Source organism: Podarcis melisellensis, assembly GCF_964234715.1.
Source record: "Podarcis melisellensis genome assembly, chromosome: Z".
Taxonomy (NCBI): Eukaryota; Metazoa; Chordata; class Lepidosauria; order Squamata; family Lacertidae; genus Podarcis; species Podarcis melisellensis.
The window spans coordinates 33,001,246-33,018,256 of record NC_138547.1 but is presented as its reverse complement, the minus strand read 5'-3'; the positions used below and the strand labels follow the sequence as shown (position 1 = coordinate 33,018,256).

The window sequence follows — 17,011 nt, the reverse complement described above, 5'->3', positions numbered from 1 at the left end:
AGCATTTCCGGAAGCTCCCGAATCCTCGTCGTGGATTGTGGGTGGGGTTATTAAGAAAACACGAGAGTCTTCAGCCCCGCCTTCTTTTCCTGAGTTCTCCGAAGCATGTCCGAGAAAAGCCGAAGATTGCCGAAACGTGGGAGAAGAAGCTTCGCTCGCTTTACAGTACAGTAGTCTTTTTCGGAGGAGGACCGGGAGTGCCTAATTCGTGCCGGCAGGTGGCGCCAGCTAGCTAGCAGCGAATGATTTCAGTATTTCGTGGCGTGGCAGCTGCAATGTCAGGCAGGAATTAAACAGGTGCAGCTTCTCCCTACCTCGCACGGTGCCGCGCTGCACACACACCATGCATTTAAAGCACATTCCAACCCCCCCCCCGCAAGAATCCTGGGAACTGTAGTTTAAGGGTGTTGGGAATTGTAGAGCTGAGAGGTGTAAACTACAGCTCCCAGAAGTCCTCGTTTCGTGGCGGTGCTTTACATGAACAGTGGGTACGCAACCAGAGACAGTGATGGTGGGGCTTTATTCATTCATTTTGGTTGTATGCCTCTTTTCCACCAAAAAGGTGCTCCAAGCGACTTATAACAAAACAACCACAGGGATGCATTTCAAATAAATGTCTCATAATAACATAGAAAAACAATAGCATGGTAAGAATTTTGTTACAACATAGAAAAACAAAAATACAATGGCATACAAAAAAAGCCACATTTATATATGTAAAAAAATAAAAACAACCCTTGATTTGATGCCATGACCTAAGAGGCAATGCCTTAATCATATCTGTGTTTATAGGCCATTAGGTCGGACCTCTTCCATCCTTTATCAAGGAGAGTGCCAACTTTCACGCAACACAAATTTACCTCTTGAATTTCTGCCTGTTAGGCAAGAATTGTATTCGTAGCTTTTTCACACTGGCGGGAGTCAGTACAATGTAGGAGGGTTGGCCTTTGGAAAAGCGCTTGCCATCAGTGGCGTAGCGTGGGGGGTGCAGGGGGGGCCAGCCGCACCGGGCGCAACATCTGGGGATTAGGGTTAGGGGGCGCAAATCCATGGGTTAGGGGTCGCAAATTACTTGCCTTGCCCCGGGTGCTGACAACCCACGCTACGCCACTGCTTGCCATCCCTGAGCACTAAGCCCTCGACTGAATTTTTAAAAGTATTTAATTTAATTTTTACATTGATATCCCACCATCCCTTTCAGGATGAGAGACAGTGACTGACCCAAAGTCACCCAGTGAGCTTCATGGCTGAGCAGGGCGGGGGTGGGGGAGTTCAAACAGCTTCTATCCCAGCACTCAAACCATTTGATGTTCAGTCTCAAGTGGCAACGTGCTTTGTCTCAGACCTGCCTGTTTCTACAAACCAAAAATCAAATTCCTCTGTGTGTGTTTGTGTGTGTGTTACCCTTTCTCCAAAGAGCTCAAAGCGGCTTACAAGATCCCACTTTCCTTTATCCTCTCAAAAACCCTGCGAGGAAGGCTAGGCTGTGAGGGAGTCCACACAATGGTTTCACAACTGAGTCATGGTATGAATCTGGCTCATCTCAGTCTTACTTTACAGTGGTACCTCGGGCTACATATGCTTCAGGTTACATATGCTTCAGGTTACAGACTCCGCTAACCCAGAAATATTACCTCAGGTTAAGAACTTTGCTTCAGGATGAGAACAGAAATCGTGCAGCAGCGGCACAGCGGTAGCGGGAGGCCCCATTAGCTAAAATGGTGTTTCAGGTTAAGAACAGACCTCCGGAATGAATTAAGTACTTAACCCGAGGTACCACTGTACAGTATTTGTCCAACACTGTAACTAACCATACTAGCTTTTGCATGACTGCCTCATAATTGCAGAGCTCTCTTTTTTCCCAGACAAAGTTGTTCCCATTATGTGGTCCGGGGTTTTGCGGGCTGATGTTTCAATTGAGCGCTAAAGAGCGGGTTTTTCTCAAAGAACGCTCCTGGGGGGGGGAGGGGGGAGATGTTCAGACACAGAGCTTTAAAGTACAGACTGTGCCTGGAAAGACTGGAGGAAAGGTAAGTGTGGGTAAAGCCATAGGAATAGTTTATTTTAAGGGTGGCACATCGGTATTTAAAGCACTTTATTGCCCGAGAATCCTGGGAACTGTAGTTCACCCCTCACAGAACTACAACTCCCAGCACTCTTCACAAACTACCACTCCCAGAACTCTTTGGGGAGAGGGTGCTTCAAATGTATGGCATATGCACAGCCACACAAGAACCAAAATCCTAAAGTCTTAGCACATTGTCTTTGCCCTACAAAAGTCTGGTGAGAAAACATGCTAGTGTCTTGGTTTACTGAATGCCTTCCTTTTAAACCATGAATTTATGATTCATGAAATCTGAAGTATTGTACAGGGGGCTGCTTATGTTGCTTTAACCCTGCTGGGGGGGGCGCGGTTTGCATGTTCTGCACTCAGTGAGTCAGTGAGTAAGATTTCTTTTTAGCAGCCTGGCTCTCTCTCTTCACCCCCTTCTTCCTTTCCTCATTGACTCTCTCTCTCTCTCTAGAGAGAGAGTACAGCTTTAAATAAACATCTGGCAACTGCAGGCTACCCCACATCTGGGCAGCGTTAGCTGAGTCTGGAAGCCGGTAAGAACAAGCCACTTGTTTTGAGAAAGTTAAAGAAGAGGACTCCTGTATGGACTGAGAGAGAGAGAGAACCAGAAGGCACAATTGCACAGCAATTCACGGGCAAGGCAGGTAAGAGAGAACCTGCTTCTGTCAGTCCTTTGCTTCTCTGTTTGCAACAGACAGAAAAGATACAGGGGAGACGGACAGCTTATTTATTTTACTTTATTCAATGAATTTATTAGCCGCTCTTGCGCTGAGATTCTCTAAGCGACTTACATAATGGGGGGAGGGGGAGATATGAGCTGTATGCTAAGATAGCCATGCCCAGAGTAGACCCCTTTAAATTAATGAGCAGGACTAACATTAATTTCAGTGGATATACTGAACTTGGTTGGTTACAACCCTAAGGCTGCAATCCTATACACACTTTTCTGGGGAGTTGGAACTTGCTTCTGAGTAGCCATACCTAGGACTATGGCATAAATATTTATAAATCTACATCCGTTTTGCACAGATGGAAACTTGCGACGTGTGTCATTGGGTTGTGAGAGAGAGATGCTGAGTATGTAGTGTTGCCTTTCTGCTTTAAGATGTTGCATCAAATGATTGGCCCATCTTTTTACAGTATTTAATTTATTTAAGAATTTGTACCCTGTTTTTCCCCGGACTAGCCTTCCAAAGTGGCTTATGAATGAAACATAATATGACAACAGTACAGAACAGTAAGCACCAGCATATGACAATAATAACACATAGTGGCTTTTATTTTATTTTTAAATGCTAGGAACAGTCGAAAACCATCAGGAAACACATTCTGGGTGGGGGGGGGGAAATGAAATTTTCAATTTCTGTCTGAAACCAGATATTTTTATCCCAGAGTTGTCTACTTTTACTGGTATTCTAACATTATCAAATTGTTATCATCTCTAAAGCATTGCTTTGCCTGTATAAATATGTAAGCTGCAAGCCCTCTTACTTCATTGGGATCTCACAAACCAGGACTTTATGCTTACTTCAAAATGTGGCAAGCCAGCCTAGATGTGTTTGGGGGTTCCTCTTGTTCATTCTGAGTGGCACCCTGGACTTCTACCCCGAAGACAAAAACCTGGCATCTTCCTTTAGTCACTGTATCTTCCCTTGTCCCTCCTGGCCAGGGTCCTGTGTCTTTTAAGACCTACGTGACGGGCAGAAACTCAGCAGGGAAAGCTGCACATGTTGCATTTCCGTTTGGCAGAAGGCACTATGATCAAGACACAGTAATCCCATCAGGCAAGAGTGAGGGGGAGAAGGTGATAAAACTACACAAAGTTGAAGAAACAGCCAGAGATGAAGACAGGTGTTCCTGCCAGTCTTATAGCAGGGGTAGCCAGCATGGTGTTCTCAAGGTGTTGTGGGAGTACAACTCCCATCATCCCTGACCAATGGCCAGATTGGCTGGGCTGATGGGAATTGCAGTCCACTGACCATGTTGGCTACCACTGTCTCTTGCTCAGTACAGTCATACCTCGGGTTACAGACACTTTGGGTTGTGCAATTTCGGGTTGTGTACTGTGCCGAACCCAGAAGTACCGGAACGGGTTACTTCCGGGTTTCAGTGCTTATGCATGCGCAGAAACGCTAAATCGCACTTTGCACATGTGCAGAAGCGCTGAATCACAACCTGCATGTGCGCAGACACTGTGCTGCAGGTTGCAGATGCTGCAGGTTGTGAACGTGCTTCCCGCATACATCATTCTAGTAGAAGGCAGGGGGTGGGATTTTGGTAGACACAAGACACAAAATTCCCTGCTAAACTCTTTCTACAAGTTGACCTCCTTCCTTATTTTAATGCATTGGATAGTAGAATAGTCCTACCACCTTGAGATAGAATGGGGGAAAGAATATATGCTGCAAAATTTTTTAGCATGCTGCTCCTTTTGGTAAAGTGCTGAGTTCAAAGCTTACATTTTAATGGGATTAATCTCTGGCAAGATACTACCTCTCAGCCTCAATTTTCTAGCTTTAAAATGGGAGAGCAAGCAAGTGGCTAGGGAGGGGGGAAAAAACCTCTATCATAATACTGGAATCCCATATCATCCAATGAAACAGAGGAATAAGAAATTCAGGTCACGAAAAAGGAAGTACTTTTTTTGCCCAGCACGTAGTTGTAATGGCAGCGTCAAACTTTGATTGCTTGCTTAGCTTATGTGTTCCTATATACATAAAAAGGTAAAACACCATAACATCTGAAGTTCATGTGGCCTTGCTAATTACAGCATGAGGAACAGCAGACTGCTTCAGGGGAGTTGTTTAACTGGGGGTGAGAGGTGCTTCATATAGTGGTTTAGCAAAGTGTTGGAAGTTGATGGGACTGAGAGCCTACCATCATCTGGAGGGCCACAAATTCCTTATCCCAATCCTGCCAGACCCGCCTGACCACAGTCAGAGTGCCAAGTACAGAAAGGTTACCTCCAGCTCAACAGGCTGCCCTGTGCTATGTAATATTGGGGAAAGGGATGGCCCTTTGGAAAAAAAAAAGCCCTCTGCAAGACTAGTTAGTAAATATGAATTTATTGTTTTTTATCCTTTAATGCAAAACAGGCATCAAGAAGGATGTGCCAGCTGAACTCACTGGATAGTTTTATTTTACCCACTGGACTCTCTAATTTGTTTTGATTTTATCAGGATATTCGTCAGTGAGCCTCCTTCTGTGTATTTGTCAAGGCATTTCTTACTCAATGTTTATTTGCTAATAATTCCTGCTTCCCGGCCAACCATGCACACACCCTTTCTTTCTTCTTTCTTTCTTTCTTTCTTTCTTTCTTTCTTTCTTTCTTTCTTTCTTTCTCTGTCCCTGTTTTACATGTACCCCAATGTTATCATCAGTACACACACACACGCCCCTCTGATGTACAAATTATATTCTCTTGGCACCTGGAGGTCACTTATCCCAATCTATAGTAAACCTTAAGGTTAGCATCTGTTTTGTTACGAGATACAAGACACTTCCAGACCTGTCACTATTTTCAGGGGAATTCAATCACATAACGGCAAATTCAGGTCTTGTAATAGTAGATTGTGAGGTCTTGTGTGACAAACCTGCTTTCTCAAAAGATTGGACTTTTTGCAGGAAGGAAAGTGATGGGGAAAGTATGGAATAACTCTTGCTTTGATGCAACACCATCTAACCTCCCTGCAAACAAATTGAGACAAATGCTCATTAAATAACCAATATCATCAAATCTCCCTGGAAACAGAGCAGGATGACTGGTCAATGCACAGGTCATCTGAAAGTGCCAATTGTCTGTAACTTAATATCACCGGTGCTGTTTATTAGGAAGGAGGAAGCAAACTGAATGAATCTCATAAGATGATGATACAGAGCCTGAAGAAGCAATTCAAGTAACACAAATACATCTCTCTGTCCTTCTGCAGTGGGAAGCTTCTTCACCTTAAGATTGACTTCTTTTGGTCTGCCTGTTATTAATTGGTAGTGCCTGTTGTGGGCCTCTTTGCCAAGGACTTTCCCCCCCTCTTGAGCCTCCAGCCTGTTCCTCCCCTGTTAACAGACGGACACTTTTGGCTCATGCGTAATATATGCAAACAACCAGTTGGAAGGGTCTATGTACGAATTACTGGCTTAAAACGCAGCTCAGCTGCTCTTTTCCTCAATTCGGATTGAAGCTGGTATGGGAGAAAACACACCCAAATACAGTATTGCACAAGAAAAAAACAGGATAGATACCTTATATAGATACAGATTGGGTACATTGTGTGTACACTGGCTTCCCAAACTAACAAGGGGAGCACACTGGATGCAGAGCAAACAGGAGTGTGTACACAGCCAGGTAGCGGCAAATAAAGTGCCGCCTGAATGGAGCCTAATATAAGGCAGAATGAATCCACCACGAATGCACTGTTATGGTGTAAAGGACATGCTGCCGAATACACAAGCCTGGAGGGGTGTCAAACCAAGATGGTACTTTCACAGGGAACCACTCCACATCTGCAGCCTATGAAGCACCAGTTGTTTCTGTGAAGGTGGTGGCGGGGGAACTGGTATTTGCCTGCCTTCCAAGCAGGTGATCAGCACTGTGTCTACCAGCTATTTGCCAGGTAGACTTTCACATGCAACCTGCTTCAGGTGCCCTAGGAATTCTGTATTGAGACACATTCACTACTTTTTAAATCAAAACTCAAAAATGTCAAAATTTACAAAAAATTATGAGCGAGAGATCTGCACATTGGGTGCCTCCATTGGTGGTTTCAGCAGGGTGAGCTGGCATTCTTAACATATATCTGAGATTTCACCCCTCCCATATCCAAGAATCTGCTGATGTTCTCTGCTGATTCTGCAGAGAGGAGGGGCGGTTTCTGCTCTCTACTTATTCTGCTCCAGCCTCACATCAAAGAGAGAGAGAGACTGAGTGTTAGAGAGAGATCGTGTGTATAGATAAGGTTGCTGCTAAGAGCAGCTGCAGACACTCAGTGCAGTTCAGCATTTTCGTTTAGACCTCATTTAGCTCTGTACATAGTTGTGTATTATAGCTGTAGATAGAATAAAAGAAGATATTCTACAGAGTTGCTCTCCGAGTCGTTTATACTCTGCTATACTCTGCTATACTCTTCTGTGCGACGACTGTCTTCTTGTTGGAGTGAATCCGGTGCTCACAACTCTAAGCTGTGAGTCCACAGCACTTTGACCTGTTCCTGTGCAGAAGGTGGTCTCTGGAAGTGCTACCCAGCTCGCCTAGCCTAGTCGGGGCTGAAATGTATGAGTCCAGTCGGTGGCACTGGCTCAAGGGCGATGCTGACAATATCCAATGTGATTTATTTGTATCTTGTGGTTTTGCTGCTCCTTATTGATTTGATTCTTCTGTTGTATTTACTGCAGCTTTGTTGTATGTTTCTTCCTTATTGGAAAATATTTTTATTCATCAGTGCTCTGTTACTGTAATGAATAAGTTGCTTTAAGCTCTGCCTGGCCGTTGGCAAAGTGAAAAATAGATATGAAACAAAATAAAATGTGCTTCAGTTTCAAGAAGAAAAATAGTTTTCTTTCTTTTGCATCTCTGCCCCGCAAACATTTAGGGTGCTAGCTTAGTTTTTGAAAAGAAAAATAAATATATAGAGTCTACGTGTGTATGCCTAAGCATTAGCAAGGGGTTGGGGTTGGCCTTGCTGCTTTCGATTGTTGACGTCCTGCCTCTTATTCTGGCTTTCAGCTTGAATTCTCAGGCAGCTCTGCCTTCATCTTTACCCTGCCATCTGGAATCTCCATTCGCATGCTAAGATGCCGCGAGGAGCATCCCCCCTCTTGCTGCTTCTCTGGGCCAAAATGGTCTCCTCCACATGGTATGAAGGTAAGCACTGACAAGTCAGTACCAAAGTCAGGCAGGGGGAGGGGGGATAACCTTAAGAATGAAGGTGGTAAGACTTTTTGCATTTTCTCAAAGGCAGCCTTCCTTGGGTAGCAGGCAAGTGCCCTCAGGTAACAGCAGGCTACCTACAGGTGTGTGCATACATTCAGCTCCAATCCAGGGAGCGCAGCACCAGCACCATAGTGAAGGCACCACCATTGCTGCCCTTGCCGCCATGCAGCACTACTGGTAACAGGCCTAGGAAAGACCCCTGGCCTCAGAGATCTGGTTGCCACTTGAGGAGGACAGTAGAGCGGCAAATGGACCTATAGCCAGACTTCTCCTGAGACAGGCACATCTATTTTTATACACATTGTAATTAGCTGTGGTCTCCTTCTGGCCACAGCTTCCACCCGAGCAAGACGACAGTCAGTCTGTACAATAGTTGGGTATCTTTGTCAAAGAAGCCCCCATGGGATAGGCAATAGGAAAGGGGGAGGGAGCACCCAGACATCCTGCATCTCCTTCGCCACAAAAGCATTGCAAATAATAACCCATCGTGGAACAACTGTGGTTCCTGCTTTGATGGGGGCAAGGGAGGGCAGACGGATACGCATCTGGGGTTAGGACCATACCTAGATTTAAGTAAATATAATTCTGCCCCCCTCCCCCTGCAATAGCAGGAGCTAAATTTTTCCATATGTCCTGTCTCTGGCTGATGAGGAGACCACTTGGCAAGCGATGGTTTGTCTGGAGCAGTTTCAGACAGTGAGCAGTGGGGTTGGGGTGTCGACAGGGACTGGGGGGCTGGCAGTGAGTAATCCTCTTTCCTTCCTCTAGTAAGCTTCTGAGTTTCTTATGCCTCTTGGCTCTCATGTGTTCCGCTAAAAGTCCATCCATTGCCTGGTCACTGTTAGGCAAGCAAATACCTTCAGGAGACACAGTTCTTATTGCAGTCGTCTAAATGTTTCTGGGAAACCTTGCAACAGATGTGCTTTGCCACATGTGCATGAGCTTAAAAGGCCCTGCCTGTACAAGCTTGGGTCCTTTTCCTGGGCCAGGCTGCTGTGGCTTTAATGGCAACAAGACAGAAAAGGATTTCAGCAGGAAATGTTTCCCCCACCCTCTCTAAAAAGCAACAACCCCAAAACAATTATGAACATAGGAAGAGTCCTGCTGGGTAAGTCCAGCGTCCTCTTTTCATAGTGGCCAACCAGATGCCCATGGGAAGCACCAAAACAGAATCTGAGTGCAACAGCAGTCAATTAGCTCAGTTGGTTATTGCTTGGTGCTGGTAACACCAAGGTTGCAGGTTCGATTCCTGTATGGGGCTGCTGCATTTTCCTGTCTTGCGGGGGGGGGGGGTTGAACGAGATGACCCTCAATGGTCCCTCTCAACTCTACCATTCTATGATTCTATGATTCCCAGCAGCTAAAACAACCTGCCTCTGACTTCAGAGATAGCACATGATTGCCAGTAGCCTCTGGGTATGGCAGGCAAATTTGTTTCAGTGGCATCGTATCTCCAGTTCTTGTTCCATGTGAATCTAAGATAACTCTGCCCACATTGCAGCACCAATGCTAGGTTTGGTTCAGACAAGGCTGGTCTATCTCTCAACCCCCAGCTATGAGCTGTGGTGAAAGAGTTGGTTTAGATTTCTTCATTTCCATCTTGGAAAAGTGTGGCCACATTTGTGATTGCTGGAGGTACAACCACTACGGGCTATGAAGGCTGACTCAGCCCTTTCCTTGTAAAGAGATGGTTAGACATACATCAGACTTTCCTTAGAGGCTGGTGGTGCAGGAACATGACATTGGAGAAGGACAATTTATGAGTGGGAAGGTAGTACCCCACAGGACATCATTGTGTGTGGTGTGTACATGTTCTCCATGGGGATGCTGTCTAGACTAGTATTCATCCTCTCCCTGCTCCTTTCTCCTGATTACTTCCCATTGCAAAACAATGGGAAGCTTGCTAGCTAGAAAGAGGCAGCGCTCCAAGCAGCTTGGTCTACACACCATTAAGATTCCCAACTTGAATCAAAATCCTGGACCAAGGAAATAAATGTAACAGGGACCAGAGAAAGCATCAGTAAGTGGAGTCCTGGCAGCTGCCCCAGGATACCAGGTGCTGCAACTGGCCCTTACCTCTGAGCCTCATCCAAACCTGGAGAAGGTGAGCAAGAGCTGCTCCTCCTCCTTCCTCCTCACTTCCATCAGTGCTCACACACTGGGAGAGGTCAGACTGCACAGGCAGCAACAGGAAGGAGCACAAATAAAAAGACTAGGAGTTCCAGGAACTGGCTTCAAGGACCCTGCTGGGCTAGGCTGTGGGCCTTGGCAGAAGCTCAATGGCACTGACTCCTGACACTGGCCTTTAGTGCTGGGTCATCTCTCTTGTAACATACAAGGCAGCAGTGTCTCTGGGCATGTGCAACATGCATCCCAGTCATCATTGCCAGCAGGAGTGGGTGGGTAAGGAGCAGCTTTTCCATCCTAGGTATTTTGCACTTAGCCAGCCTCAGGCTTCTTATAGACATGAAACGATGCTCTCAAGCAGGGCAACGGAAACATCTGGTCTTTTGCTTAGCAGATATGTGGTTTCAGAGCTAACGCAGAAGACGTTGTGCCTCGTTTCAAGCATGGATGCTAAAATTAAGAGGTGGGTCCATTCACAAACAGGAATGGGAATGATTCATGAGAGTGCCTGGGTGATGGGGGGGAATGAACTGTGGCCTCTGGAATTAGAGGGAACCCAGTGGAAATGTGACCTAATTGGGTTGGAATGCCAGCCGACAGCTCTTATTCATTCATCTGGGATCCAAATTTATTCTGCTGCAATTCACTATAAAAGATATTTTTGTCTCCACATATGTCTTTCACTGATCTTTGTGGAAACACTGGAAAGAAAAAAAAACACACACACAACCCTGCATTTGTTTTGTCTAAAGCAAAGAAAGTAAAGAGATGCTTGCAATCTATCCTTCTGGCATACATACACAGGAAAAGACAGCCTTCAAAATGATCCAACTGTTAGGGAGGGTTTGGTTAGCATGCATAGCCGGGGGGGGCAGGGGGACAGCTGCTCCCCCCTACACACTATCAAGAAAAACAATAGAAATACTTAACTGACCAATCACATTGGTTCTGCCCCCCCCCCACAAAGAATCCTGGCCACGCCCATGTTAGCACCACCGTTCTTCCAAGGACAATAATCCTACAAATAGGATCCCAGATTTTTCTTAGAGGCTGCTGCTGAAAACTTACGCAGACACCTCATTGCAAGGCAAGCTTTCCACATGTTGGGTACCCAAAGGACCGTTTGGAAAAGGCATCCTGAGCCTGCCCAGCATTACATCATAGCGAACACTTGAAACTTCCTTATCCTCAGTCAGGCGTATGAATAGGGTGATCCAGCAGATATTAGACGCTTGGAGATTCAATCAGCAAAGGCTCCTGAGAAGCTTAGCAGTTATGGGATAAGGGGACGGGGGGTCCTCTTATGGATCAGTAACTGGTTATAGAGCAGTGAGCAGAAAGTAGGGAGGGTTCAGGTGCCCTACACGTTTTGGGTGAAGGCATGTTGGCCCCTTCAGACTCATGTGTGGATTGGAACTGTAGGTTGGTCTGCGTCTTCATAGAAAGGTTGCATAATGCCGTTTCTTAGAATAGTTGATTATAGCAGCTGAACTCCCCCAACAAAGAAAGCAATTTGAATCTATTTTTTTATGAAACAAATTAGACGTGTAACAAAATGTTGCAGCGTCAAGTGCTGCTGATTCCAATCACTTCATTCTGTTCCTCCCAACTAAAAGCAACAGGCTGGCAGGATTCCAGGGACACAGCATACTCAATCCTTATGAGTTGTTTCAGGAAGAGGGGTTCTCTCTTAGGGTGGTTTTTTAATTATTATTCCTAAAAATGTGCACCTGCAAACCTTGGGCATCCCTAAGCCTGCTGGTTTCACTGCGTAAAAGCTTTACAGCCTAAGCATCAGAAATAAGGCTCACCCACACTTCTGTTAGTCCCATGATTCATTCTGTTTGTCCCATAATTTCTAGGCATGGGTCTGAGAGGTTTTCCTTTTGCCCCACAACTTTCCCTGGAAAAAACCAGGGTTTTTTTACCACTGAATCAGAACAAAGGTCAATATGCAGAAAACCCAACTGATGTTCTCTGCAAACGGTGGGTTTTTCCTGTGGAAAGTGGCAGGACAAATTAAGAACCCCTCAAACCTGTACCTAGAAATCATGGGACAAGCCTAAGTGTGGATGAGTTCGTAGAGGGAATGGTCTAGGGGCAGTCTTCTGCTGCAGTAGCCAGTGAATATTTCATCATCATCACCCTCGCTATCATTTTATTTCCTCGCATTTGTGAATCACTTTCCATGAGGCACCCCAAAGCGATTCACAAAATAATAAGCTATATAGAACAGGTACACATATAAAAGCAGTTAAAACAATTGCAAACATAAAAACGATTATCAAAAATGATTGTAACTATAAAAAAACCAGTTTAAGACAGCAGCATATAGATAAAATCTGTTCAGATTCAAGACAGATACCAAGTGGAATAAAGGTTTCAGAAGGCTTGTTGGAAGGTGAACATTTTTCGCAGGCAAAACAGGGGGTATTGCATTGGGAGGGAGTTCTGCCATGCAAAAGGTCCAATTCCATTATTGTGCAGAATAGACCTCCTAACAGGATGGTAAGTGCAGGGCGTTGTGTGTCGAGGTCCCCAAGCCACCCCTAAATAAATTCACACTTCACGCCATCATTTTTGTTTAAGGTTTTTGGCATAATTTTGGCCACAACTTTATTAAAATACAAACAATGAGAGTGTTTGCTTAGGCATTGGTTGTGACTATATGTGCCCAGGGACAGAACTGACATCCGCAAGCCAGCGAAGTTAGTAAGGGAAAACATTTTATGGGGAATAGATGGAGCTGGTTACAAGACCCTCACCTCTCCCCAAATGCTCCCAGGGGCTCTTGCATGGCCCTATCCCCCTTTACAGGGGTGCGGACAAAAGCATGGTGAGCCCCTGGATTCCTTTAACAGAATGCCCTTGCAGCAGCAGCATTGGAGGGGCAGGCACAGCCAATCCATACCCCTCCACCAACCAATTTTCTAAAACCAATGCCTAACCAAAAACCTTACAAGTTGTGATGTTTTGCTACGCAGTAGGCAAAAACCAAATGGCACCAGCTAATCAGCCAAATGGACAAAATTCCTACTGGGCCCCTGCTCCAAAAGCAGACGACCCCTAGACAGGCATATCAAGGTCAAACGCAACAAACACCCTAAAATTAGGGCGGGTGATCTGATGCGCGCAGCAAAAAGAGGAAGCTCAACGCTGCGCTCAGGGAATATATTCAACTCAGGCTGTCACTCAAAATTGGCAACATCAAACTCTCCCCAGCAACCCTAGGAGTTCAGTCATACTTTGGGCCAACAAAACCAACTTGCTCAGCAACAGGGGGTGTCTGGTTAACCCCACCGCAACCCATGCTCTCCATGAAGGAGAATACGCTCTCTCTCCTACAGAATGCAGTGATTGGTTGGGTATGTAGCAGCTGAAGTGGTCCTAGCAGATCCCAAGCCTATCCTGGTTCCAAGCTGTATGAGTGCTTTGTGCACTGATAACAGCACCTTGAACCTCGCCTTGTAGCTAGGTATAATTATTTCAGCAGCGAGGTAGTAAGATGGTGATATTCTACACCAATGAGCAGCTGAGCTGCCACATTTTGCACTAGCTGCAGCTTCTGGGTCAGCTTCAAGGGCAGTACCACACAGAGCATATTGTAGTAATCCTGCCTGGAGGAGGTTTACCAGTGCATGGCTGACAGTGGTCAGGTGAGCCCAACCTGGAAATAGTTGCAGCTGCCTTACCAACTGAAGCTTAATAGATTTAAGTTGCACTCTGGCAATCTCTGCTTCCATGCCATCTCCATGTTGCTTCCTGCATTTAACAGACCTGGCATAAAAAACTGTTTAGTCTGGTGGTTCATGCCAGCAGCCCTAACCAGGCTGCTCCTGGGAAGAAATATTTGTGCAAGAACTTTTTTCGGAGAGTATATGCTCTAATGATTGGTTTTGAGGTTGGGAACCCAATTCACAAATGTACATCCTCTCCCCTCCCTTGACCTACTAAATTCAACACCAGATGCTATTCATAAGAGATTTTAGCAGGTAGAGCCTCACCTTTCTAGGTGCCTTATTCACCAACTTTGATGCCCTTTTGAGGATGTTTCAGAAGATGACAAGTTGCAACCAAGACTTGCATGATGGATCGTAACAGAAAACAGCTTCTTAATGCCTCTCCTCAAGTACTAGACAACTTTGGAGACATTTATAAAATCACTTTGTTTGTGATGAAAAAGTGCTGGAAATCTGTGGCTGTCTTAGTATGATTTTGATTTGCAAATGCACAGGTAGAACAGGCAGAACTCAAGGAGGCAGAAGAAAAGTCCCAAAGCTTAATTTTCCGATTGAGGCTTAAAAAAAAAATCATCCCCACCATAATTCTTTCTCTCCCTCCACCAACCCCACCATTGGCGGATTTAGAGCAGTGCATCCAGTTCGGTCACATTGAGCGTGGAGCCTTAGGAGTGGTGCAACTAGGATTTAGAATGGAGCGTGAGGGGTGTGTGTGCTTAATTCTGATGTCTCACACAGGGCACCACTGAAATTTGAGACCCCAAGATCCACCACAGACACCCTTTGTTTCTTTTTCTTACCATCCTGCTTGAAGAAGACCTTTGGAGGTCAAACACTTGTGACATTTCAGTCAGTCCTATTAAGTACATTTTCCTGCATTTCTGGATTTTTGCCCCTGACCTGCCTCCCCTCCCTCCCACCCACCCAGGACAAACACGGCTACCCGCTGCAGTTTGCGTCTTGTGCATTTGTGTAATCAGTAGCAAAATTTCAAAAGAAATCCCCAATGGACAGATCAGGGACCGAGATGATTTCGAGGGATGAAGAACCAAACTCAAGACTTCCCCTGGGCAATGGCATCGTTGGCACAAATTTGGAACCAATTTGGCAGAGTCTGCATCATTGTAGGGGTGATGTTATTCTGATTTGGGACAGAAACATGCAGGGCTTTTTTCCCCCATCCAGAACTCATTGGAACTCACCAATGGCGCCATTGCCATTATAAGAAAACAAGGGAGGCGTTCATGGTGAATTCCGGCACCTGTTTTTTTTTTTTTAAAAAAAAAGCACTGGGAAAAAGGATAATAATAATAATAATAATAATAATAATAATAATAATAATAATAATATAATTTATTATTTGTACCCTGCCCATCTGGCTGGGTTTCCCAGCCACTCTGGGCGGCTTCCAACAAAGATTAAAAATACATTAAAATGTCACACATTAAAAACTTTCCTGAACAGGACTGCCTTCAGATGTCTTCTAAATGTCAGGTATGTAGACCATGGGTAGGAAACTAAGGCCTGGGGGCCGGATCCAGCCCAGTTGCCTTCTAAATTCAGCCAGCAGAAGGTCCAGGAATCAGTGTGTTTTTACATAAGTAGAATGTGTCCTTTTATTTAAAACGCATCTCTGGGTTATTTGTGGGGCCTGCCTGGTGTTTTCACATGAGTAGAATGTGTGCTTTTATTTAAAATCTGGGTTATTTGTGGGGCATAGGAATTCGTTCATTTTTTCCCTCCAAAATATAGTCCGGCCCCCCACAAGGTCTGAGGGACAGTGGACTGGCCCCCTGCTGAAAAAGTTTGCTGACCCCTGTTGTAGACAATCTGGAGATGAGCATTGTCACTTTCTGTTTCTCCCTCCTTTGTGCCAGGATCTGGCTATTCTGCTGCAGAAAGGCAAACCAACGAGGTGTATGCTGAAGAAAACTCCCATGTTCTTGCTCCAGAATATCGAGGTAAGCATTTTCAGATTGGTAGAGCTAAATAATCTTAAAAAGTGCACTGCCATTCAAACAATGTTGAACTGCAACTTCCATCAGCACTGACCATTGGCCAGGCTGAGTAGGGCTGATGGGAGTTGGGGTCCAATGACATATGGAGGCCAGCCATTCTCAGTAATTTTCAAGTGAGCTTTTGGAAGGCCCAGCTGAGCCTAGGTCACACATACATCATTCTCTGGGGGAGGGGGCAGTTTGGGACATCTTTGGAAAGGCGACATCTTTCTGGCAGCCTGAGGGATGCAAGAGGCAAACAATACGGGTGTCAGGAACACACATAGACACATTGATTGGAGGCGTGAGGAGAGAATTACTAGCCCTAGTGCAAACACCATACACCCACTAGCCATACTTCTCAGGGGCTGAACATAGAGCATTAGTGAGCAAGGACTGCAGGCAAATAGGGATCTTACATGGAACTGCATCTGGGTTCCCAGTTGTGAGGAAGAGCCCTGTATGCTGAAACATTGGGTGAGCATAATCTCATTAATGGCGTGCTTCACATGTTTGGTGTATGGTGTCTGCGCACTCCTAGGCCCCACTTGCATTTCAAGCACTATAATATTGCTGTAACAGTCGTGACTTTCCCCAAAGAGCATTGGGAACTGTCATTTGTTAAGGGTGCTGAGAGGTGTTAGGAGACCCACTCAGGAGACCCCCTATTCCCCTCACAGAGCTACAATTCCCAGAGTTCCCTGGGAAAATGAATTGTGTTTTAAACCACTCTGGGAATTTTCCACTCTGTGAATAGGGGAATAGGGGTCTCCTAACAACTCTAAGCGTGGGATGCGGGTGGCGCTGTGGGTTAAACCACAGAGCCTAGGGCTTGCCAATCAGAACATCAGCGGTTCGAATCCCCGCGACGGGGTGAGCTCCTGTTGCTTGGTCCCTGCTCCTGCCAACATGGCAGTTCGAAAGCACGTCAAAGTGCAAGTAGATAAATAGGTACTGCTCCAGCGGGAAGATAAACGGCGTTTCCATGTTCTGCTCCGGTTCGCCAGAAGTGGCTTAAGTCATGCTGGCCACATGACTTGGAAGCTGTATGCCAGCTCCCTTGGCCAATAAAGCGAGATGAGCGCGCAACCCCAGAGTCGGTCACAGCTGGACCTAATGGTCAGGGGTCCCTTTACCTTTAACAACT

The 17,011-nt window shown here is 45.6% G+C and overlaps 1 protein-coding gene across 2 annotated transcripts in view; it reads left to right on the top strand.

Annotated features, from left to right (window-relative positions):
* The first annotated feature begins 152 nt into the window (after positions 1–152).
* Positions 153–17,011, top strand: part of SRPX2 (sushi repeat containing protein X-linked 2) — a 29,287-nt gene continuing 12,428 nt past the window's right edge. Inside the window, exons 1-4 of one of the 2 annotated variants that reach the window (XM_081897643.1) lie at positions 153–297; positions 2,528–2,718; positions 7,794–7,931; positions 15,745–15,828. In XM_081897643.1, coding sequence (XP_081753769.1) covers positions 7,862–7,931; positions 15,745–15,828 — 154 coding nt within the window. In that variant the 5' untranslated portion in view covers positions 153–297; positions 2,528–2,718; positions 7,794–7,861. Of the gene's footprint in view, positions 298–2,472; positions 2,719–7,793; positions 7,932–15,744; positions 15,829–17,011 lie in introns of those variants that run through there. The other variant, XM_081897644.1, reaches the window with a different exon arrangement.